General features: G+C 45.8%; 1 protein-coding gene and 1 long non-coding RNA gene across 4 annotated transcripts in view; one reads left to right on the plus strand and one right to left on the minus strand.

Annotated features, from left to right (window-relative positions):
- KIRREL3 (kirre like nephrin family adhesion molecule 3) overlaps positions 1-25,000 on the plus strand; it is a 767,195-nt gene that overhangs the window by 698,612 nt on the left and 43,583 nt on the right. For 2 of the 3 annotated variants that reach the window (XM_082200407.1, XM_082200408.1), the window contains 4 exons: positions 3,575-3,701; positions 15,708-15,808; positions 17,470-17,668; positions 21,019-21,054. In XM_082200407.1, coding sequence (XP_082056533.1) covers positions 3,575-3,701; positions 15,708-15,808; positions 17,470-17,668; positions 21,019-21,054 — 463 coding nt within the window. The remainder of the gene's footprint in view (positions 1-3,574; positions 3,702-15,707; positions 15,809-17,469; positions 17,669-21,018; positions 21,055-25,000) is intronic. The other variant, XM_082200409.1, reaches the window with a different exon arrangement.
- LOC309519663 lies at positions 31-17,544 on the minus strand. Its single transcript, XR_014213946.1, has 3 exons — positions 17,434-17,544; positions 1,181-1,449; positions 31-1,087 (listed from the first exon to the last, which is right to left on the minus strand). It is a non-coding gene; the product is annotated as an uncharacterized lncRNA (long non-coding RNA).

The following is a 25,000-nucleotide window of genomic DNA, read 5'->3' on the forward strand; positions in this document are numbered from 1 at the left end:
TGTTTACAATGCCCGAGTTACCTTCAGATACATGGTTCATTCAGGCATATCCATTCTGCAGCCTTCATCTGGGTATGCAGGAATCCCAAAGTGGAATGTGGAGATAAATGCACTCCTGTGCTATGGGCAGTTTGATTTACAAATGGTTTGTGGGGCTGTGGACCATAAAATCAGACTTATTTTACAGAAACAAGAGCATCAGGCCTCCAACAGAACCAAAACAGTTTGGTGCGGACAGTGAACAGAGTAATTCATTTTACATACTTTTGTTCCTTTCTTTTAGTTCCCCCAAGCCATTCATTTCTCATCCATTCCCTCCTCTTGACTAGGACCCTTGGGAGGAATTGTGCTGCATTCCTATGTACATTAACCTGGAAGTAAGCTTCAGAATATAATGGATATCACTAGTAGTCACTCACCCCAGCCCTACTTCAATAACTTGACATGTGTTCTGCTGCTGCAGAAGGAAGGATAGAGCCCTTTTGAAACTAACAAGCCAGGAAAGACTCCCTGGCCTTGGGCCTGTGATGTTGGGGCCACTCCGCAACTGACTTGAAAACTCACCTCTACGCTTAGCACCACGAACAGCACTTGAGCTGGTCTGACAAGTGAGCTGGGTCTCCTAAGACTTTGTGTCTTAGGCATCTTGGATTGAACAGAACCTTCCAAGTGTTGCTTAGCCTTTGAAGAACTGTTCTACTGTTGCTGTCCTTCAGATCGCCTCCACAGCATAGAATTCATGCCCTTTTCAATGTTTTCCCTGTGCAAAAAAGTGCACTGGACATTTGTTTTCTTCTAATTTTATCATTTATCTTTTTTCTTTTCAGTATTCATTGGGTAAAGGGAACCACCACCCCTCTTCATGACCCTTACCTCTTTCTTTCTTTTGGGTTCTGAAACATCCTGCTCAGCCTTGAGCAAATCAAGTTAGAAGTCTGTCTTTTCGGGTGTTGGGAGGTGTTACAAATGACTTGCCTTGGAAAGGCAGCTGTGCAGTCCTCATGGCCGTTCCTTTAGCTCCCTCTAGCTGACAAATGACTGCACTGTGCAACTCCAAGGACCACATAGCTCTAGACCAGATGACAGCCTACACAGAAATGATAAAAGGCGTTAGTGCTGATCCATTTCTGCCAGGGGAAGGCAGAGTAACCATGCTGTTCTGAGAGAATAATCAGCTCACCTGAACACACTTGAGGAAATTATACGTCCATGCTTCAGTCCTGGCTCTGTTCTCCAAAGATAGCCCTGCTCCCCATTCCTTATCCTGAGCCTGCTCAATTCCTCTCAAGGCAGAGCATCCCAATTTCCTTCTCATGCTGTCTTGCTGCTCCCTGTAGTAGGCAGGGGCCCCTTAAAAAGCCTCTGCACTCATCAATCTTATTCCCCATTCATCGGCTGAAGGCTTTTCTCTGAATTTTGCAATGCAGTTCTCTTTATGTGGCTTTTACCCTTAAAGAAGTTTGGAAAGCAGGGTGAAATGGAGAGGAAAAAATCTTTGGATCACTTTACAACTGTAAAGGGTCATAGCTGAGTGACAGAGCACATACTTAGCATGCATGCAAAAGGTTTCAGGTAGGTCTGGGAGTTACCTAAACAACCTCTCCGCAGCCAGGTGTCAAATCACTTTCTCCCCATCACCGACATAGATGTTCCTGAATCCCTGCTCCCTGCTTTGTTGGAAAGTGCAGTGGGACATTTGCAGAGCCCTAGATTTGTCACTTCTAAAAAGAACAAAAAACTAGACTCTTTCAGTTTCAATACTTTTGCAAACACGGTAGTTCCGATATGAGCAGCCTTTGCAATATCTCTGAGTACTGCTAAGGGCATTAAGTGGTTTGCTAAGCATCAGTGTAAATTCCCAGAATGAGCAGAGGAATTGGCTGCAAGATCAGACACTCGGCAATGCCAACAGCTAACGTGTGGGTTTGTGTTTACATAGCAAGCACATGTTGGAAAGGCAAAAGGAAGCAGGCCTGTCGGGACACCATCCAGACTCCTGCAGGGGAAGGTTGACAGATGCCTCTGCTTTGCCCTGTGCAGAAAGGTGAAGGGGCAGCATCACCCGACATGTAAATCCCAACACTGAAAGTTAATGTCTGCCCGCTGTAGGCTGCCAATAGATCCTGACAGTTCTCGTATATGTGGAAAATTAGCCATCGAGCCTCAACTGTTTCTGCAGGCAATTAGAAAGAGTTGACTCTTAAAGGCCATATTTGTTTTAGACTCATCATATTTCTAAATACCACAGGAGCTTGGATTTTTCTGACTGGTTTGCATTAAAGTTCCCTGATTCAGCACTTAGGAAGCTTTAATAAAGCTGCTGATTGCACCGATGTGGGCAAGAGGGCCATGTTCCTGGCAGTGTGGATTGCAGAGGGGTCAAAGAGGCAGGGAGCCAGCAAATCTCTGCCAGGGCAGGACCGACTGCAGAGAGTAAGCAAATCTCAGAGTGTCCATCTCCCACATCAGTCTACCTGACTCAGGGCTGTTTTACATGCTGCATTTGAATGGTGTGGTTGTGGTCTCCAAAGCAATACCTGTTTCAGATATTTCACAGGAAACGTAATGTGAAAAACCACACTGCTGTAGAATCTTTTAGATGCATTCCTGATGCTATTCACAAAATTCAGGGTGAAATGACAGACAATAATGCAATAGGTGTGAGAACACAGCATGCCATTCTCAACCTTGAAGCCACGGGGAATAAAGTTTGCAGGGAACACAGGGAGCGCAGCCTTCCACTGCACCCCCCCCCCCGCAGCTTACTCTTCCCAAGCTGGGTTTCCAAACCATGTTTCTTATGTAAAGTGGTGGGAAGGTGATTGGAGTGAGTTTCAGGGGAAAGCAGCAGGTGGGCTATGGATGTAGCACTCCCTCCTCACATACTGTATTCTCCCCAGCAAATGAATATATCCATCCACTTTGCAGACACTTTCCAGGGTTCCCAGACCTGTATTTGCCACCAAATGTCCCAAAGCCTTCCCAAATATAATCTATAGTTTAAACATTGAAACATATTGCCAGTGTTTGCTGTTCTCCTTCATATGCCAAAATCAATTTATTAGCAGCTGTGGTTTGGTGTATTTCAAAGTTGAGATGAGCTTCTAAATGGAAAGGAACCTTTCAACTCCATTTGATTGAATATAGCACTTATTGATCTACCTGTTGGGATGGGACCATAGCTTAGTGGTTGAGCAAAGCACATGCATGGATACAAAAGATCACAGATTCAATCATGGGCATCTCCAGGTAGGACTGTCTGAAACCCAGAAGAGGTGCTGTCATCATAGTAGACTCTGATGGGGCTTCCCGAACCTGGTCCAAGCTCCAGATGTTGGACTACAGCTCACATCATCCCTGACAATTGACCATGGAACTGGTGGGAGTTAAGAGTCCAACAACATCCAGAGGTAACCAGGTTTTGGAAAAATGAACTAGATGGACCAATGTTCAGTAAGGTAGCTTCATAGCTGTGGAGGTAACTTCACTGTCTCCTAGAATGTGTATTGAGAGATAGGTGGCATTCTCACTTGACCACTGACACGTGGAGCAAACTGACTCTCTTCTTTTTCAGGTCCTGAGCAACGAGAACACACTAACGCTAAAGAACGTGCGCCAAGAGGATGCAGGGAAATACGTGTGCCGAGCCGTAGTTCCACGTGTGGGTGCAGGAGAACGGGAAGTATCTCTGACTGTCAATGGTACTTAACTTAATCCATCTTTACACTTCTTGAACTTTAGTTCTTCTCTCCCAATAAAAGTTTACAGAAGTGCAGGTATTGGGCCAAAAAACCAGTTTCCCTGAATTATCACCTTGTGATTTCATATTTCTTCCTTGTCCCACATTAACCATTGGTAGATGCTGTAGCTAAGAAAGGTAAAGGTAAAAGATCCCTGGATGGTTAAGTCCAGTCAAAAGTGACTATGGGGTTGCAGTGCTCATAAGACAGCTTTCGGGCCATGCGGCCAGCATGACTAAACTGCTTCTGGCACACTGGATCACCGTGACGGAAACCAGAGCACACAGAAATGCCGTTTACCTTCCCACCACAGTGGTACCTATTTATCTACTCACACTGGTATGCTTTCGAACTGCTAGGTTGGCAGAAGATGGGACAGAGCAACGGGAGCTCACCACTGTCAAGCGAATTCGAATCAGTGGCCAACCTAACAGTTCAAAAGCATTCCAGCTCCTTCGGCCTGAAGCGAGATAAGCGCCACACTCCAGTCACCTTTGCCTGGACCTAACCGTCCAGGGCTCCTTTACCTTTACCTAAGAAAGCTGTGATTGTCTCAGAAGCAAAACACTTCCTTTTATTTCCACCCCCCTCCCCAAGATGAATCCCCAAAGCAAACTGTTTTGCAGACATCTAAAATAGTGCCCCTTCGGATCAATAAGGAGGGTCCTGATCTATCCCTGTGCATTTGTCTAACACCCTTTTCGATGGGTTTAAAAATGGGAGGCCGAGGGCATTTGCAGGGAAGAAACAGTAGTATTCTACCTCCACAATTGGAGACTGTATGCTGTGAAGCACAAGTGAGGGGAGTGTTGTTCCATTCAAGTCCTTCATACAGGCTTCCCATAGGATCTGATTGGCCACTGTGAGAGCCGGATACTATTCCAGCAGGACTCTTCTTAGGATTAAGTGCCCTTCCCTACTGTCACTGAATCCCACCTATGATTGCACACTTCTCCAACCCATTGTTCTTTCCCTGTTATCTCTGCCTTTCTCAAGATAATGTGCAGCTTTGCCTTAAAGTGCTGGAGTAGAGATGTAGAGGAAGGGCGCTTCCAACCATGCATTTGCATGCATAACTGCTTTGGAAGGCAACCTTCCCAGGGCCACATGCCCATGGTGGGTAGAGCCAGTGGCAAAAGTGGGTGGGGCCATGAATATTAATATTCCCTCTGCAGAGTAGGCTGGTGCCTACACATCTGAGTTCAAATCCTCTATGCTCTTGGCCACGAGATGTGGTGATTATGGTCCTACGGGGAGACTCCATTCTCAAAGTCATGACATCTTCCCAGGTTTTCTAGGCCAGGCACCATAACAATGTTAAACAACTTTAAAACTGACTTCATTGTTGGGTGTAGGCACAGTGCCTGCTCCCCTTTCTGGAGTGCTGCAAAGCAGAGTCATGTCTCTTGGTTGTCTGTCTGGTCTCCCCGACTTTGAGCCAGACAGTGGGAAAGAAAGAGTAAAGCTCTTCCCAGGAGCATACGAAGAATGAAAGAATAAAAGCGGGGGAATCTATGCTTACTTTGTTTTACTTTTCGAAGGCACCCTCTCCCTCAAGCAGCCCCATTTAATATTCATTCGTTGGGCATTTGCACTATTTAATTTTAAATGCAGATAATGTAGAAGCCAAGGGCAACCCAGCAGGGCCATTGAGGGGGAGGGGGGCGGGAATCAACCACTCCCTTGCCTTCTGCTCAGAGCACCTTCCCTTGCAGTCCCCTTTTTCCCTCTTGGCTGCTGCAGTTTAATTACAATTCAAATAGCTTGCAGAAAGCAAAGCAATACATTTGATGAAAACAAAGAACCTTGCTATGCGCGCTCACACACACACTCTCCTCCTGGAATTTCCGAGTAAAAGGAGTCAATTACTGGAGCACTGTTTAAAGCCAGCAAGACGGGAAATGGTGGCCTCCCAGCTTCTCACCAGGTTTTGATTTTGCTTCCTACGTAGTGGAAAGTGATAAAGGAGGAAATGAGAGGAGGGACTTGTGAGGAATGGTACATTTCAGCTTCATGGGCAGTGTCTAACTAGCTTGCTCCATCAATGTGAAGAGCTGTGCTTGTGCAATGGAACTCCACCCTCCTGTCTCTCAGCCAGCCCTAGACCTGACTTTGTCATAGTTGGAATGTAGCCCACTAAGAATAGGAAGAGTCTAATCCATTGCTGCACCCACTACTGTTGGTTTGAGGGGAAAACCCTTGGATTGTGTCCTACTAAGTTTTACTCAGAGAAGATTCACTGAAATTAATGGAACAAAGATAGTAATGTACATTAATTTCAGTAGATCTCCTCTGAGCAGGGCTAGCACTGCGTACATCCCCCTGGTATTAGGCCAGCTACAGACTATCAGTGTTTTGTGAGAAGAATTGAAGCAGCTACCAGAAATTAAAAGTGGATTGCAACACTCTGTTGCCCTAGTTCAGCAGATTCCAGTTATTTTTTTCCCTACACTGTTTTGTTAGGAACATGAAGGGGAAATGCACTGTAAATGATGGGGGCAAATGAGGAAATATATTTTGGAAAGGCGTATACCCCCTGTGCAAGCAAAACTAGATGAATACCCATCATCCTGTATCCTCGCCACAAATAACCTAGAATGACTGTTCAGCGAAGAGTGAATGTAGTCTAACTTCCACTTATATTTTGTGCAAGCAAACCATGGCTCTATCAACAGGGCATCTGAAGAATGCCCAAGATAATTCCTGGGTTTTGTTTGTTTGTTTGTTTTCCCCTTCTGCATTTAATCTGCAGCTATTGTCCCCATCAGTTCGGATCACCCATCTGGCTGTTTGTGGGAGAATCCTCTCCCTAGATGGAAATAAAACACATCTTGGCATATGAGAAGAAAATGATTCTCTTCTGCCTTCCACCTGCCCTGATAAGGGGAGGAGGGGACAGACAGAGAGAGAGAAACCTAGATTCCTGTCAATTGTGCAGAGGCGATGTTATCAGGCACCGGGCCCTCACCAATGTAATAATAAGGATAAATGACCGATTGCCTGGAACGGAAGATACAGCACAAACCAATTTGCTGCAGCTAATCTTGTCAAGCAGTCCCTCTGTCCAGAATCCTTCTTTCCCTGTTTTTAATCCCAAGAACCAGACAATGGTGTTAACAAAAGGAACTGTGATTGTACCACCAAGCAAACCAGATTAGCGCCTGGGGCTGGGGGCTGCTTTGGTAGCACCGGAGGAAGACTCCAACAGGCAGAAATGATTTTCGTTTATAGTGTAGGATTTAGCAGGGAGGAGGGCAGGGACAAAACTGCAGTTAGTTAGCTCTGCCTACCACAGGCTCCGACTCTGGCTGCATCTACTGTTGGTATCCCTCCCTTCCGCTCCTGCCAGTTCCAATGGCCACCTGCCACCAATGTTCATTTACCTGCCCTAAGCTTTATTTTGAGCAACCTCTATGTCCAGCAGCCTGCATATTTCCATCAAGCTTGAGAATCATAGAACTGTAGAGTTGGAAGGGTCCCTAAGGACCGCCTATCCCGGTATGCCCCACGGAGGACCGTAAGGTCCATAAATAGCAACACCCTAGAGGTCCCGGGCCCTAAGGAAGTCAGATTAGCCTCAACCAGAGCCAGGGCCTTTTCAACACTGGCCTGGTGGAATGCCCTGTCTCATGAGACCAGGGCCCTGCAGGATCTGATTTCTTTCCGCAGGGCCTGTAAGACAGAGTTGTTCTGCATGGCCTTTGGCTTGGAATCAATTTGATTCCCTCCCTCTCTTTCCTTTTTCCTTTCTTCTTCTGTGATGGAACTCCTATTTGCGGACTTCCCTGGCTTTTTTCTGGCCCATGTAGGACCAGTCTGGATAGCCGGCCTTGGTGAAGACGTGACGCTTTTATCCCCCCAAAAAGTTTTTGATTTGAGTTTCCACTGAAAGGAGGCTGCATTTTAATGTTTTAATGTTGCATTTTAATTTTGTTTTTTAAGTTGTATTTTGATCAATTGTTTTATATTGGATGTTAGCCGCCCTGAACCCGGTCTTGGCTGGGGGGGGGTGTATAAATAATTTTTATTTTTATTTTTATTATCAATGCAATGAAGAAATATGCAGCTGTCCCATACAAGGATTGAACCTTCAACCTTGGTGTTATCAGCACTCCAGCTGAGCCATCCATACTTCAGTCTCAGGTTCTTGGAGATTCTCTTTCTGCTGCAGTCTCATTACTCAGCCCATATCCCCAGATGCATGATAGACTCCTTATGTTACCAAAGTTGGCAATGGGGAAGTATTTAATTTGTAAACCTTGCTTCACAACCCCTTACTGGCGCTGCCCCTTTTATCTCAAGCATCGAGATCCCGGCATCCCCATTCTCCTAACAACTCTCAGCATGCTTAACAAACTACAGTTCCCAGGATTCTTTGAAGGAAGCCATGGCTGTTCAAGTGCTATCATAGTGCTTTAAATAGATTGTGCCGATGTGGCAGATATATTTTTCTGCATGACAACAACTAAAGAAAAGGAATGTCCTTCCTCAAGATGCTAGCAGTTGTTTCATAGGAAAATATGTTTTTCAGTCAGATGCCCATTCTCCCTGGAACTTTCTATCCTCCCTTTGATTGCAGAAAAAGTCCCTGAAACCAAAAACCTGCCTTTCATTTTGTTTGAGCCTCCTCTGGGGCTGCACAAATAAATTGGTACCGAAGCTGTCATGGAAGAACTTAAAAGACACACAATAGCTAGACAATAACTTTTCCTCTCTCTGCCTCTTAAACAGGGAACTTTTGTTCCCACCCAAATCGTACTAAGAACAATGCCACCTTGTGGCTGAGCTGTATTACGACACTATCCACACAGCAGCTCGAAAAACAGTTGCAGCCGATACGGCCACCATTTATATCCCTAGCAACACTGCCCAAATACTCAGCACAGAATTGGCAAGTGAGGGGAGTGGCATCCTTTGCTAACCAACACTGCCTACTGAGGAATCAGACTCTAGTCCTGAATTGCAAAATGTCTATTACCTCACTGCGCTGTTCATTTTCTCAGAAATCATTCTTATGTCATATTCTGTTATCATGGTGATAAGCCTCACAGATGCTGAACTCCTGGGGCAATATAATCATCCCAAATCCATTTGTTTTGGTGCTATTTAAAATCTACTTTGTTAGCAGGGTGTGGGTGGAATTGAATCCCTTCCTTTTGATTATGAAAATGCTCACCACATCACTGAAATTGCTGTGGCTTGGCATGGAGAGTGCTGCTCTTTCACTCTTATCGAGCCCCTGACAGCACATCCCAAAGATGGTCTGATTCTTTAGGACTGGTGAATTGCATGAGGTTTTATCACTGTATAAAATACAGACATCAGAAGCAAGGGTGCAGTCCAGGATGGAATCAGTGAAGGCCAAAGGGGGCATTTCCCCACCAACCTCACCAGTCTACCTTCTTTCTGACAACAAAACCAGGCCTACCAGCTTCCTCCTCTTTAGCCTTAGCATCACCTCTTGTAGAACTCAGCAGGGAGGAGGAGAGGGACAAAGCAAGAATTAGCTGGCTCTTCTTTTCATTAGCTCTGGCGCCACCTACTGTTGGTCCTCCTGCCTTCTGCCCTTGCAGTCCCAATGAGCAACAGTCACCACTGTCAGGAATACAACTCAGGTTTGCAGCTTTGTTTAGCAAGGAAGGCTCTCACCCTGATTCTGGAAGGAAAGCAGGGATTCAGATTGAGCCATTTTTCTACTGCCAGCACTCTTAGCCCTCAGCTGTGTGACATAATAAATAGAGAGTGGGAACACCTCCAACTGCATGCAGAAGGCTTTCCCCCCACTTCATTTCATATACCACAGCAGCCCCCCGACATTTAAGATTAAGGGGCAGGACCTAAACATTTAAGCAGCAAGGAGAGTGTGCCACACACACTCGTGCCAGCTTCCCTTTTCACTCCATACTTGCTCTGTGACCAACGCTCCTCATTATGAATGAGGCACACAACACAAATGTTTACCTTGGTAATTCCCTGCTGCACCAGTCCTTCAAGTGTATTAGGCATGCAGGGATGTTAGGCTGTCAGCCAGGTCTGTTTCCCACTCAGTTTAGCATGAAACAATTGTGTAGAACATTAGATTGAAGAAAGTGGGGGCGGATAGAGAGACATGATACGGTGTGCACAGCCCCCCTTGTTTCATTCCTCATACCAGCAAGCAAACCGCCTTTGCCCTCCCAAATACAGCACACACACACACACACACACACACACACACACACACACAGAGTTTGGGTTGGTAGCACATTGTTTTCCATTCCTTGCTCGCAGCCACTCATGCAAATGCAAATCTATTTTAATGAAGGGGGCTAATAGACAGCAATTATGTCTCCAGCTATTTTGTTGTTCCCCTGAAATGATTTCCTTCCTGGATTTCCCCCTTCCTTCCCTCAGAGATAGCTCCCAGCCGATTCGCTCCTGGGATGAGAGAAGCTGAGGTTTCAATGCACAAATGCTCCAACAATTAGTTTCTCCATCAGAGGCAACCCATACTCCCTCCACGTGCATTCACACATGCACCAAGAGTTACTGGGGGCACATAATTGCACTCAGGCTGCCTGACTGGTGGTTTTTTTTCTCATCTCATTTGTTCCGCAGAGTTCCTTCAGGTGAATTACTGCCAGCTATGTTTCCTTGGACCCCTCAGCATGCTGCTTTTCATTCATTTAATTTGCTTGCAGCCCGCCTTTCCTCCAATAAGATCTCAGCAGTGTACATGGTTCTCCAACACCTATTTATCCTCACCACAACCCTGTGAGGTCGGCTAAGCTGGCAGGTAGTGACCGGCTTCATGAGAGCTTCACGGCCAGGTAGAGATTTGAACCTGGGACACATACACACACACCCCGTCCTAGTCCAGCACTCTAACCTCTGCCCCACACTGGCTGTCCACAGAGGAACAGAGTGGAAGGGTTTGTATGGCAGAAGCACTGGTGGGAGAGGAGAATGTGTGCATGCAAAGATTGCACTGGAGTAGGAACACACTTGTTTCATTTGTCCCATCCCTTTAAGCCAAGGATGCGGCCCTTGCAGCCCTCCAGGTGATGCTGAACTAAGCCTGTGCAGCCAATGGTCAGGGGCAATAGAAGGGATGCAGTACAACAAAATCTGGAGATCCACTGCTTCTATAAGCCACATATTTTCAACTACCAAAATTGAAGGCACCCGGTTCTCCTTACTCTGTTTGCTCTTTGCTCCCCTTAACAGGGAGGGGCCTGCATCTCAGTGGCAGAGTTTGTACACAGGAAGATCCCAGGTTCCACAGCTGACATCTCCAGAAATGGTCATTAGGACTCCCATCTGAAACCTTGGAGAGCCTTTTCACCTAGATTAAATATGGAGGTGCTCAGGGGGGTCAAATGCAGCTCTCCAAACCTCCCAACATCCCACAGGCCGCACCCCTCGCCTGCCCTGCTCCAAGCCCTCCTTAAATCATTCTGCTGGCTAGAATGTGTCCTTGAACTCTGAGAAGACCTCTTGCTTGCCTAGGTGGAGGACACAGGAGGGAGTGGGAGTGTGTCCAGAACCTAGCCTACTGTATAAAGGTAAAATTCACATTTGTTGCTCCACCCACTTTTGCCTCTGGCCCCGCCCACCACCAGCACATGGTCCCCAGGAATTTGCCCAGAAGGGAAGGTGGCTCTCAGGTTGAAAATGGTCTTCCCCCAAAAATCTGGATAATGCTGTCTCAAGGGGCCAAGGGTCTGATTCGCATCCTTCTTTGATTCCTAATCCCTTTTCTGTTCTCAGACACTCTCTAGAACATTATTTTTTTACATATCAGCCGGATGAAAATCCTGCAACTTTCTCCTTTTTAACCTAGTGGTAGGGGCATGACAAAACATGGGCAAAACTTGTGCTGTTGCCACCCCCATCCCCACAGAAATCTCTCTCCGCGGTCATTTTTATACCAAAAAAAGGGGACATAGAATCAGCATTGTAGAGTTAGAAGGAAACCCAAGGGTCATCTAGTCTAACCTCCTGCAGTGCTGAATTCACAGCTAAAGATGTTGAGGTTTGTGAGAAACTGCAGCTTTGAAGTGGACAATTAGTGAGTTGGCAAGATGCCAAGTAAAGCTAGGGTACGTGAGAAAGTCTGCTTGGAGATAGGGAAGCCTAGGAACAGGTGGCGATTGGCTAAAAGTTTTCCCTTATAAGCAGCATGACACAGTAGTTTGGAGTTGGAGTGTAGAGTTTGAATCGAGTCTGTGTATATAGTAACTTGTACAAAAGCTGTGCTATACTCTGTATATAATAAAAGCAAATACAAATCAAGTTACTGTTCAGCAACTTATGTTCCTGAGTTGTCATCCTGGACTACACAGACTAAGCAGCCAGTAGCAGAGAGTTTTGGCTGAGATCCATCAATGAAAGAATCCCGAACAAATAGCCAGGCAGCTTCTGTTTAAAAGCCTTCAGTAGAACCCACCAGCTTTTCACTGTCAAACAGCTCTTCCTACCAGAAAATTCTAATGTTTAGTCAGAATCTCGTTTCCTGTAATTTGAATATAGTGGTTTGGGTCCTTCCTTCCGGAACAGCAGAAAACAAGCATTGCCCCTTTGTAGGGGGTTGGACTAGATGTGACAGACTTTCAGATATTTGAAGGTGGCTATCGTAGGACCTCTCAGGGATTGTTCATGCTTCCGCTTGTGGCATGCCTACAAAGCACAAGTCCAGGTGGTCAAAATAACTTGAATTGCTGTTTGCCCCAACTGAGCACTAAAGAGCAGTTTTCTCCAGCGGAAAGCAGTGGCACAAGAGGAAGTGGGGATAATCCCTCAGTCTTCTCTTCTCCAGGCTAAACTCCCTCCACTGTTCTCATAAGGCTTGGTTGCCAGACCCTTGATCAGGCATAGGCAAACTCAGCCCTCTAAATGTTTTCGGACTACAACTCCCATGATCCATAGCTAACAAGACCAATCGTCAGGGATGATGGGAATTGTAGTCCCAAAACATATGAAGGGCCGAGTTTGCCTATGCCTGCTCTTGATCATCTTGGTCACCCTCTTCCTCACACATTCCAGCTTGTCAGTATCCTTAAACTGGACAGAGTGCTCCAGGGCAGGGGAGTCTGATCAAGGCAGAATAAAGGTAAAGGTAAAGGTACCCCTGCCCGAACGGGCCAGTCTTGACAGACTCTGGGGTTTGTGCGCCCATCTCACATCTATTGGCCGGGGGCCAGCGCTGTCCGGAGACACTTCCGGGTCACGTGGCCAGCGTGACAACGCTGCTCTGGCGAGCCAGAGCCGCACACGGAACGCCGTTTACCTTCCCGCTGGTAAGCGGTACCTATTTAACTACTTGCCCCCGGGGTGCTTTCGAACTGCTAGGTGGGCAGGCGCTGGGACCGAGCAGCGGGAGCGCACCCCGCCGCGGGGATTCGAACCGCCGACCTTTCGATCGGCAAGCCCTAGGCGCTGAGGCTTTAGCCCACAGCGCCACCCGCGTCCCTTCTCAAGGCAGAATAGTGTAGTCCTATTCCTTCCCTGGACATGCTTTTATAAAGGGGTTGGTGAGGTGGTCTTAGTTCTTTCCCTTGTCACCTCTTTCCCACTTTTGGATGACTCCCCTCCCCCCCCACCCCTTCCTTCTCCTCTTGCAACAACAGCTTCCCAGTCTCCAAGGTAACGTCCCTTGCAGCTTGGGATGAGAGATAAATTTGATTCAGTTCACATTTAAGGCCCAACTAATCAAATTCCCACTTTCCAAAACAATAGAACTGAATCCCCAGCCGGCCTTCAAAATTTGCACTGGTCCGAATTTTGCGGTGCAGTTCACTGCAACCAAACAAAATTCATAGATCTGGGAGTTAGCAGGGGAAAGTGAGCATGCCAAGGGAAGATACCAGTGAAACTTGACATACAAAATTGCATCGTATTAGGAGAAATTGCTAGCAAATAATGGATTGTATACAAAAATGTACTTATAAGAAGAAATTTGCACTAAAATGTTGAAGAATTTCATGGGGATTAAAAAATAATAACAATCACAAATTGCTCACAAATGTGAAGAACCAAATTTACTATTGGAAGAAGGAGAAACTGGGAGAACCAAAAGGGACAGATTCATTCATCCCTTCTTGCAACATGCCCAGGCAGGCTAGCCCTTTTCCAGTGAGTGGGCTGGATTGGCAGTATACAGTGGTACCTTGGGTTACATACGCTTCAGGTTACAAACTCCGCTAACCCAGAAATAGTACCTTGGGTTAAGAACTTTGCTCCAGGATGAGAACAGAAATTGTGCTTTGGTGGCGCGGCAGCAGCGGGAGGCCCCATTAGCTAAAGTGGCACTTCAGGTTAAGAACAGTTTCAGGTTAAGAACGGGCCTCCGGAATGAATTAAGTACTTAACCCGAGGTACCACTGTACTGGAAAACCACATCAACTGCAAATGCAATATGCCAGGTGGGTGGGTGTGATATTTGAAACTTCAGGAAATTTACATCAGAAAACTTGTGTGGAAGTTGCATTCCTGGGGCTGAAAATCTTTTTTTTTCCCCTCCCCTGGGAGCAGAAAACATGCAACTGATTGCTAAACTAAAATTCTGTGGTTGGATGTTAAGAATGGAGGAAGGAGAAATATCCTGAGGAGTAGTGTTGATCCTTTAATGAGATTAATTAGTCATAGAAATATTAACACAGTCACATGGCGTTTATCAGAGATAGACCGCCGCTGCAAAGAAGCCGAATAGCACACACAAAAATCAAAAGACGCTGGATCAGAACTGGGTTGGGGAAGCGGTAATCTTTTGCAGTCTTTTTAGCCTGAGCTGTAGGGTGGAAGGACCCACTTGCATTGTGCAGGAGCACCCTCTTCTGGCTCCCAGCAAATCACCTGCCAATTTGAGCCTTAGTTATGCTTTGAAGGAAGAAGGGGAAGATTCTTAGGCTGTGGACACACCATACATTTAAAGCACATGACTTCTCCCAATAATTGTTGGAACTCTCGTTTGCTAAGTGTGCTGGGAATTGTAGCTCTGTGAGCGGTAAACTACAATTCCCATGGTTTTTGGGGTTTTTTTTAAGAGAAGCTTTATGCTTTAAATGTATGGTGTGTATGCAGCCTTATAGACCCCTTCCTGGGATCTTGTGCAGCCCAAGGCAAGCAAAATCGAAAAGGCACTTGTCGAAGGGAAATAATAAGAATGAGAAGAAGAATCAATTTGTTGTCCCGGGTGGCGCTGTGGGTTAAACCACAGAGCCTAGGACTTGCTGATCAGAAGGTTGGCGGTTCAAATCCCCGTGACGGGGTGAGCTCCCATTGCTCGGTCCCTGCTCCTGCCAACCTAGCAGTTCGAAAGCACGTCAAAGTGCAAATAGATAAATAGGTACCGCTCCGGCAGGAAGGTAAACAGTGTTTCCGTGTGCTGCTCTGGTTTGCCAGAAGTGGCTTAGTCATGCTGGCCACATGACCTGGAAGCTGTCTGCGGACAAACACTGGCTCCCTCGGTCTATAGAGTGAGATGAGCGCACAACCCCAGAGTCGGTCACGACTGGACCTAATGGTCAGGGGTACCTTTACCTAGTAGAATCCAAATTTATTTGCAAGAGACAGCCAGCTCAGTTTAGCTCAGCAAGGGCCAGCCCTGCAATCTCACCCTCTATAGCAATCTCTACCCACTATAGCCTATAGCTCTCATCAGGAAGGAGTTCTGTGCTGCTCTCAGTTGCATGGTCTATGCCTCCGTGGTTGAGCATCTGCTTCGCAAGCAGGATGTCCCATGTTCAATCTCTGACATCTCCAGGTAGAACTGGGAGAGTCCCCTGCTACAAAACCCTGGAGAGCTGCTGCCAGTCAGTGTAGGCAAGACTAAGCAAAATGGAACAATGGTCTGACTCAGAAGAAGGCAACTTCCCATGTTCCTGTCTGTATGGGATTGTGAGCTCTATCCTGTGTGTGCGAGGGGCAGGTGGAGGAATGCAACACTATGTCACTCCCCGTTTTCCTCTGCTTCTGCCCTTTCCACAGGACCACCTATAATCTCCAGCACCCAGACGCAGCACGCTCTTCACGGGGAGAAAGGCCAGATCAAATGCTTCATCCGCAGCACACCCCCACCGGACCGAATTGTAAGTAGGCACCTCCCTGAGCATCGCAAATAGCAGCCAGAGCCCAAGGGAAATGAATCATTCATTTATATCCCGCCCTTCAAAAGAAATTGTTTAGGACAGCTTATGTTGCATTATATTAAAACAGCATAATCAAAGCACAAATCAAAGGGCATGTGCTGGACCGCAACTCCCATCAGCCTCGGCCAGCAAAGCCAATGGTCAGGAATGGTGGGAGATGGTGTTCAACAGCTCCTAGAGGGTGCCATGTTGCAGAAGGTCGCTCTTCAGCCAGGAAGGTTCCAACACTGGACTTCCTGCATTTGTGAGCTCCATCCAGCAGAAAATTATAAGGTAAGGGATAATGTGGAAGGCATCTTCCACTTCTTGGAGGATTGTTTGGCACCTTGGGGAATTGAAACCCAAACCGTCTATGTTGCTTTTTTTGGTTTTTGCTTGTACAACTTCATGAGGATGAATGGCGCTCTAGAACAAGGGTAGCCAAGGTCTCGTGGAACTGCAGGTTCCATCTTCCTTGACCATTGGCCATGCTGAGTGAGGCTGATGGGAGCTGTAGTTCAACAGCATCCGAAGGCACAGGAGGCCACCTTCTTGCTGAAGCTACACAGGGCTGGGTCTGGGCAGCGCCTGCCTGCGTGACCATCTGAGCACTCTCTGTATGCTGCCTTGGGTTCCATGGTGGAAGTCAGAGTATAAATGTACAAAAACAAGTAAACAAATAAATAAAACAGCAGATAAAACCAGCATAAAAAGCAATGCATATTTACAAGCATATGCTTCCTTTTTTTTTGCTTCATTAAGGATTGCTTCTGATTTGCCTCCTTTTTTAAAAGGGAGGGGAGATAACATAGGTTAATTTCTAATAATTTATTTCTAATGATTGTGTTACTAATTATGTTTTTGGTAAATTCTCATATTACTCATTTGTGTTTTTAATGATTTTCTAATACTCTTCAGGCTACCAGTATTCTGTGTTCTCACTCTCAGCTTTATATGTTACCATGTACTGCTATATCTTAGGGAGGGGGGGATTTTTTTTTTAATTTTTGTTATTTTCCAATGGTTATTATTATCCAAGGTGGCTATATTCTTCACTGCTGGAGGCAGTATGCCTTCAAATACCAGTTGGTGGGAATCACAAGTGAGGCAAGTTCTGCTGAACTCAGGATCTGCTCGCAGCCTTCTCATGGGCAACTGGATGGCCACTGCAAGAGCAGAGTGCCAGACTGAATAAGCCTTTGGCCTGATCCAGCAGATAATAAATAAATAAAGTCACTGCAGATTCAGGGCTATTTTTTTCCCCAGCCTTGGAATGTGTGTGTGTTTGTGTGTACAAGAAAAATAACCTGGTAGGCAGTAGACAGGTCTATAGCTGAGGAGCCACCACTGAGAAGGCTCCTTCCCCAGATCACCACTTAGCACACCTCCCTCAGTGGGGCAACCAGGAAAGAGTCTTCATCTCTCACCTTTGTGTATGAACATACTGATTCGGATAAGTAAAAACTGCTCACAGAGCATGCCAGAACCCACCCCTAAATCACTTTTGCATATCAGATTTCTATGTTCCTATTCGTTAGTAAAAGGCAAAAACTTGATAAATAATTTCTAGCATGGGAGAACATTACCGAGGGTGGCTAATCCCTGCTTGCTTTGATGCGCAGGCCTGGTCCTGGAAGGAGAATGTCCTGGAGTCAGGTACCTCAGGGCGTTACACGGTAGAGACCGTCAGCACAGATGAAGGCGTAATCTCCACATTAACCATCAGCAACATCGTGCGGGCTGACTTCCAGACCATTTACAACTGCACTGCCTGGAACAGTTTTGGTTCAGACACCGAGATCATACGCCTGAAAGAACAAGGTGGGAACTGCTATCACGGCATTCATGTTTGGAAGGGAAAGAGCCGCTTGCTGAAATGGAGAGAAGGGGTTGGAAGGTGTGTAAATGTCAAATAGGATGTAAGACCAGTGTGGCTTGGACTTATAGCTGGGTAAGGACAAGGAACCACATGATGTGGTCCTCTCGTGCGATCTTGACCTTCAGACATTACAGGAGTGGCACGGGAAGCAGGTATGAAAGCAACTCCAGTGCAGCTGTGATCTATCAGGCAGAGGCCTTAGAAAGAGACAGCAAAGAATGGTAAGGAGGGTATGAGTGCTCACGTCAAGCAGTGAGGCACTTTGTTGAAGAGCAGCAACATGAGAAACCTCGCACCATTTGAAAATGTTGCACAACTCTAAGTGGTGTTAACCTCAATCCAAGTTTATTTCTGCTGCTTCCTTTCTGAAGCAAAGGTACCAGTCTTAGAAACTTAACCAGGATTAGCTTAATTTCGAATTCCCTGCTGCATTGGCTTGTCCCTAAACCCTGCAGTTTGTGGTTAGCACCTCCACAACACTGAAACAATCACTTCCTGAGTATGTGCATTGGGGTTTTTTTCCAGACAAGCCACCCTTTCTTTGATTGAAAAGAAATTACCTGGGCTTTGAAGCTGCTAACCTGTGGTCTGCAGTGGGTACACCTTCAATTGAGGATAGTCCAGGGTCAATAACATGGTGCCTTCCAGATGTTGTTGGACTACAACCTCCATCACCCTTGACTATGCTATATGAGGCTTTAGGGGGGTTTGGATCCAATAACATCTGGAAGGCACCATGTTGGCTCCCCATGCAATAGCTTGTTCTGACTGGCAGCAACTCAAGCAATCACAACTAGGCAGAGCTCTTCCACTTCTAGTTATATATGCAGACACAAGACTGCATTACAGATATCCCGCTGCCAGTCCTCCAAACCAAGGAACAAGTGGCAGATCTGAGCACTCCCTGCCTCCCTCACTTGGCTTGGTAGAACATTTCCTCAAACTGTACCTGCCAAACTGTGGTTTGTGCAATCCCATTCAAACAAAGTTTGCACAGATCATGCAAGCCACAGTTTGCTGGTAAGGACAACATGGCAAACTAAGGTTTGAGGAAACGAGGAAGTGTTTTGGAGAAAAGAAAGGAAGGAGCACTCATTACAGTCTCTCATTCTCAACCACAATCATCTGGAGGATCAGGATTGCGATATCTGAATGAGGGAGCAGTTGAAGGAAGGAAATGCATGGCGTGCAGCAACCACTGCACTTTGTGCAATTTGTGGACAAGTTGGCTATCTTTACTTCTCATCGTCTATTACTCCTTTTTTTAATACTTTCTCCCAAATTCAGCAGTAGCACTGGGAGAAAGGGGAAGAACCATTCCCCCTTCAGCCCTGAAAGGTTATTTTGGTTGGAAGTAAACAAGCCTTTAAAGTATTTCACCCAGCCTAATGTCTCCTGTTGCAAAAAATGAAAAGAAAAAAGTAAACCCAAACCATGTTAATTCATCTGTCCTTTGGCACATTATACAGTTACAGTCCAAGCTCAGATCTGTAACCAGTGTCTGGGAAGGGACGGCTGCAAGGTTTAGTGCTGTCATGCCAGAAAAATGGAACAGAGTGGGAGGAACTAGTTCAGCAGAAGCCAAATGAAGAGTAAAATGACTGGGAAGTTCCAAGTTGCTGCCATTGCATCCCATTGTTTTGTGCTGTCATGAGCATGTCATAGCGATGGGATGTCACTCTTAGCATAGCTGCTTTAGTGAGTACCCTGCTTAGCTGCTTATTAAAGCGTTAAGCTGAGTCGCCCAACAGTAAGCTTTAACCACTGAAAACGAGAGGACCTCCCTCTTAACAGGGGCAGAAATGGTTTCACATAGAAGGGCTTCAGGGCATTGGGGTTATGATTTAGGGCTGAACGTATTTCAGCTTTGCTTTTTGGCTTGAAAATAGTTGTTTGGGACATACCTTATCCTGTCTTTTCCATGAATGTTCACTACTATTTGCAGTCACTTTCTCCCACTTTGCTGCTGCTTTCGTGGCCATTCCCTCCCTGCATTTCATCCCCCTCTCAAGTGATCCCAAGCAATCAGGGATCATGTACTGGATGTGATAACATCACGACCCTGTATAGCCAATCAGACTTAGCTGTTGGTTGATGTCCCTAGGGGCAAAGGAAGCCTATTTAGTGTGAGAGTAACCAACATCTCCCCAAAGCACAGTCCCTTTGACTAGAACCCTGGTTATGTTCCCCTCCTCAAAAGGGCGTAGAGGCTGGGAGAGTCCCAGAGGGAAGGCTGGACCTGCACCTGGAGGCTCTCCAGTTACATCCTTCTCCATTAAATTCTAGGGCAGACTGGTAGATTGCTCTCATCAAGCTCTGATTTATAGGCAAGGCTGCCATCCAAATTAAATTGGAACTAAATGAACTTCTTAAAATTAGCCTTGGGTTCTATCCAGGGCAGATCAACTCCCTGGTTTGTTTTCCTGCCTCCTGCCTAAGCACAGAAATGTGTCTGGGTTAGCAGATGTTTCTGTGTTGTGGAGGGAGTGGCTCCCGCCAAGCAGCTCTACACGGGGTTCTCGGCCGATCACAATGCAGAAAAGCACAATTAAAGACCGTTTGACTCAGGGTCATTGTTCTGGGCGCCTCATAAAGAAAAGGGTGACTGCCAAGTGCCCGCCAGCAGAGTGGGGCTCTCCATTGCAGAGGAGCTCTGCTGGAAAAGGGGGAAATTTAATCCTGGGATGAAAACCTGCAAGTGCCGCATCACTGACAATTAACACAATATCAACATTGATTTTTAATGACTGAACCAATAAGAGAGTAGGCAAGAGACCTTATCAACTGCCTCTCTAATAGTCAATCCAATCATCCAGATAAAAGCATATGGTACAGACCAGCCAGGACTGTACCTTTTCAGAATGCAAGATGGGCAGCGCATATTTAGATATGCCCCTGTGTTTAAAAAGCATAACTGAAGGGAGAAGTTAAAAACACTTCCCCCTGATATGCTAACATTCCATGTGCAGGGAGTCCTTTGTTTGTTTTTAACATGGGGCTCTGAAGAGGGACAATCCTCGGTGCCAGACTACGCCGCCAAGTCCCCACAGCGATTTCCACCAAAGCACATATTTGAAACTCTCTTGGCTAGAAACTTGCCCGGCCTCCAGTGGCTACGTTGCAATGGAGAACTCTAAATACCCCCGAGCAGCTGCCCTTGGAATTGGTGGGTGAGGAACTCCCATATACATCGTATGATTTAAAAAGAAGAAACTGGCAAAAGTTTTAAATAGAAATAACTGCACAGTTGGGATTTGGCAAGGCTGTAGACACTTGCTTTATTTTCAAACAGGTACGGAAATGAAATCAGGAGCTGGTATGGAAGCAGGTATGGAATCATGAGTGAAGGTGACTATATGACTGGCCCCGGAGCTATGTTCTATAACCACCACCACCCCAACCAAACAATGAAGCTGTATCCATCTAGGTTATCCCTCCCCTGAAATGGAGGCTTGTGGGAGGTAAAACGACTCATTAGGAAGGGAGAATGATTTGAATGAAATACCACATTGGTTTTCAAATTCCATTGAAATGGCTTTTTGGTGCCTTCCAAGCTCAGGTCCTCCTATTTTTCTAAACGGGGTCGTGATAAAATTAACACTCTTGCTGCTTTGATGGAGGGGGAAATGGCAACACATTAGGAAGAGAAAGTATCCATAGATCTAAAGCTGGAAAACACCCATGTCTTCGCTAATCCAGCTGTGTAGCAATCTGTCATATATTTGCCCATGACCCCTAAACCGTTTCATGCTCGTGCTCTAAAATTGCCGGTTGCACTCTAGAACTGGATTTCAATCCAATGTTCAGCAACCGGTAGCAAAGTCAAACTCCTGGTATAGCCTATCCTTATCCCACAATGAATAAATTAGCAATGGTCATCTTAGAAAAAGACACCAATTGTTGTGGTCCAGGGAAAGGTTTTGGGAGCCCATCAATCTTAGAAGCAGTTTATTGCTGACTCCATTCCAAATCCATCCAGTCTCTAAGTGCCTCCCACAAGGCCTTGATTGGACACCCGAGGGAAATGAAGGTGGCCATGTTCTTTAGTCAGTTCCATTGCATGGTTTATTTGGCTAACTTCTCATTTGGCTTTGGCTTCTCATTTCCCTGAATTTCAGTATATGCGGCAATTATCTCCATCTGGCTGACCCTACCGCACTGTACACAGCACACTCTGGACATTTGGGTTGCATCCAGCTAAGTTCTGCTCAGAGTAGACCCACTGAAATGAATGAACCAAAGTTCATTTTGTCTATTAACTTCAGTGGGCCTACTCTGAGTAGGCCTAGCATTGGTCACAAACCATTGTCTCTATCATGCACCATCTTTCTTTATGGCTCTTATTTCCATTCACATTTGTCAACCTAGGACTCAACCCTGTCACCATCAGCATCTTCTCACTTGCCTCTGGATCTCTCTGTGTGTTCCTCTGATGTTTCGGAGCTAGCAGCATGTTGCCCATGCCAACTCATCCCTGGTCAGTAGGCCTTCCTTGCTTCTTTAGAATGGACAAGGAATTGCAAAGGGTTTGTCAAAGGGTTGTATCCAACCAAGTCCTACTTAGAGTAGATCCACTGAGATAAATGAACCTTAGCTAGCTATCCCTGTACTGTTGGTCTACTCTTAATAGAACTACCATTGGATGCAACCCAATACCTTTTCAACATGGTGAACTTTCACCCTCAGCTTTGCCTTGAATTAAATATTTGCACCCAGGTGAGTACTGCACCCCCTCCAGTGTCATTTGCACCCTACTTTATCCCCCCATAATATAGACCAGCCCGCTGATCTCTGTGTATTGTTGATGAGCAACTTCATTGCAGTGATCTTCTGAGACCCACTGAACTGCCCCATGTCCACCTGGGAACACCCATTGTTGTGCACTCCTGTCTATCTATCTGTTCCCAAAATAAAAGATGAGGGCCAATGCTATAAATGTGTGAAAGGCAAAATCTTTATTGCTCAGGTTCTTTAAGCAAATCTCTGGCTTATTGTTGTTGTTGTTCTTGTTGTTGCTGCTGCTGCTGCCATTATTATTAAGCAGTATTGATCCAGATGCAATTTTGGTGGGGTGTTTGCTTGACAGTAAATGGCTAAAGATGCAATCCCTGGCATTTCCGCTTAAAGGATCTCAATTAACAAAGATGTGGGAAATTTCTGCCTGAGACCAGAAATCTACTGCCTGTCAGCCCACTGGGACTGGTAGGCCAGGAAGAAGAGAGGCAAACAGTAGGCAGAGCCAGAGCCAATCAACTCTCATTTTGTCCCCCTCTCCCCCTCTCCCCACTGAGTTCTGAGACTAAGGATGAACAAATGGGTAGGCATTTCTGCCCAGGACTGATTGTAAGAAGGCAGGTGGGTGGGAGCTGGCTGAGGGCAGGCTGAGGTTGGTGGGGCAATACCTTGTTTGCCTGAATGTACCAGCCTCCACCACAGTCACAATAAATGGAACTGGAATAGATGAACCAATGGTTTGGTTCTATAAGGCAAGGACCTTTAGTTACTGTTGTCAAATCTATTTGTCAGCAAATATATGCAAACAAAGGATTCAGATCCAGGTTAGAGTAGACCCAGGACTCACTGAAGACCCTTTAATTTCAATGGGTCTACTCCAAGTGTGACTAGCCCATCTGGATCCAGCCCAAGGAGCCAACACACACACACACACACACACACACACACACACACGAGGAAGAAATCATGCACTCTATAATCTTAAGGGCTGGGTAGTGGCTCCATGTAAGCAAATCTGCACACCACTGTCAGTTCAGAGCTTTAGCACGGGGGACAGGAAATTGACACAGCAGGTAAGTTCCATGCCTGCTGCCAGAAACATGAATTGTGTGATGTAGATTGTACAGGCGCCATCTCACAAGCACCCCCAGCTGCAGTGTGGGCAGGCAGGGACAAGCGAGGGCCAAATGCTGTACTATTTGTGCTTCTGCTCCCTGTTGAGCCTTAACACAGCATGGGGCATTTTAATAGGAATGGCTGCTGTCATGCCGCTGCAATAACTAATCACACATTCTTACATTGGGAAGGAGGGGAGTCGGCTTCGATTGCAAGGGAAAGCAGGTTTCAAACTCAATTTAGTGTTGTCAAATTCAAAAATTAGGCCTGTGGCATTGCAGAACTTCAAGCTCCATATAGCATACAGTTGGACCCAGATAATGAAATCTTTCATTGCAATACCTTCCTTGCCAATAGGGGATAAATAGCAAGAGCACACCCAGAGACACTAGCAGTAGGGGTTTTTCCAATAATAATAATAATAATAATAAAATCCGATTGGAAAGAAGCCCCCAGAGAAAAAGACAGTGTGCAATGATATTGTAGGACTTCATATATTCACTCTGTCTTAATGATTCCACAATAAATTGGCTCAGTTTGCACTGAGGGTGAAGGAATGGTTGGGGAGTGTTCCTCCCCACCAGTCTCCCTTGGACTCCAGCTGGGATAATTCTGTCTATCCCCATGAGCAGTAATGATAAACCCATGCATGGATTTGAACTACAAATCCAGTAACTGGGAATGGGGAGCTGGGCAAGAGAGGGCAAGCCCTTATATACTGTTGGGCCTCTTGTTAACCAAAACAACAGGAGAAAGTAACCTAAAGTTAGGAATGGGAGAGAATGTAGATTCATTTGAAGGCAAACCTCCCTAATTTGCAATTTCTGAAACAATTCACCAAACAAAACATAGACCTCTACAGAAATTCTCACGTCTCTGGGTTTGCCAATGCAGTTTCCCAGCCAAGAAATACATACGAAAATTACATATACTAAAGTGCCCATGTAAATGCATATAGACATGAAAAGAGCATGCAAAGATGTGTTATATTAGGGAGCTTTTTTGCAAAAAAAAAAAATGTGTATATTAGGCAAAACAGCATGTAATATGTATAGATTGGCATAGATTCTCCTTAAAATGCTGGTGAATTTTCATGCGGAGATGTTCTAAAAGAAAATGCAAACTGATGTAGAGAACTGAATTTAAGATTGGAAAAATAAGAAATTGAGAGAAACCAAAACTGACAGATGCACCCATCCTTGCCCAAGATCTAAGAGGATCTATCCTTTGCCTGTAGCTGCCAGTCCCTTTCCATTATCAACTCAAATGAAAGATAGAGTTTTACAGCCATCATCTTGTGCTATACTTTTGCATCCTTTATGTCAACAAAGACATCCAGCTTACATGCCACTTGCAAATGTTGGTGGTCTTGCCACTGTATCCTCCTTAACAATATTTGCCCCCCTACCTCTATGTGAACAGTT

This window comes from Podarcis vaucheri, assembly GCF_965113315.1.
Source record: "Podarcis vaucheri genome assembly, chromosome: 15".
Classification (NCBI taxonomy): Eukaryota; Metazoa; Chordata; class Lepidosauria; order Squamata; family Lacertidae; genus Podarcis; species Podarcis vaucheri.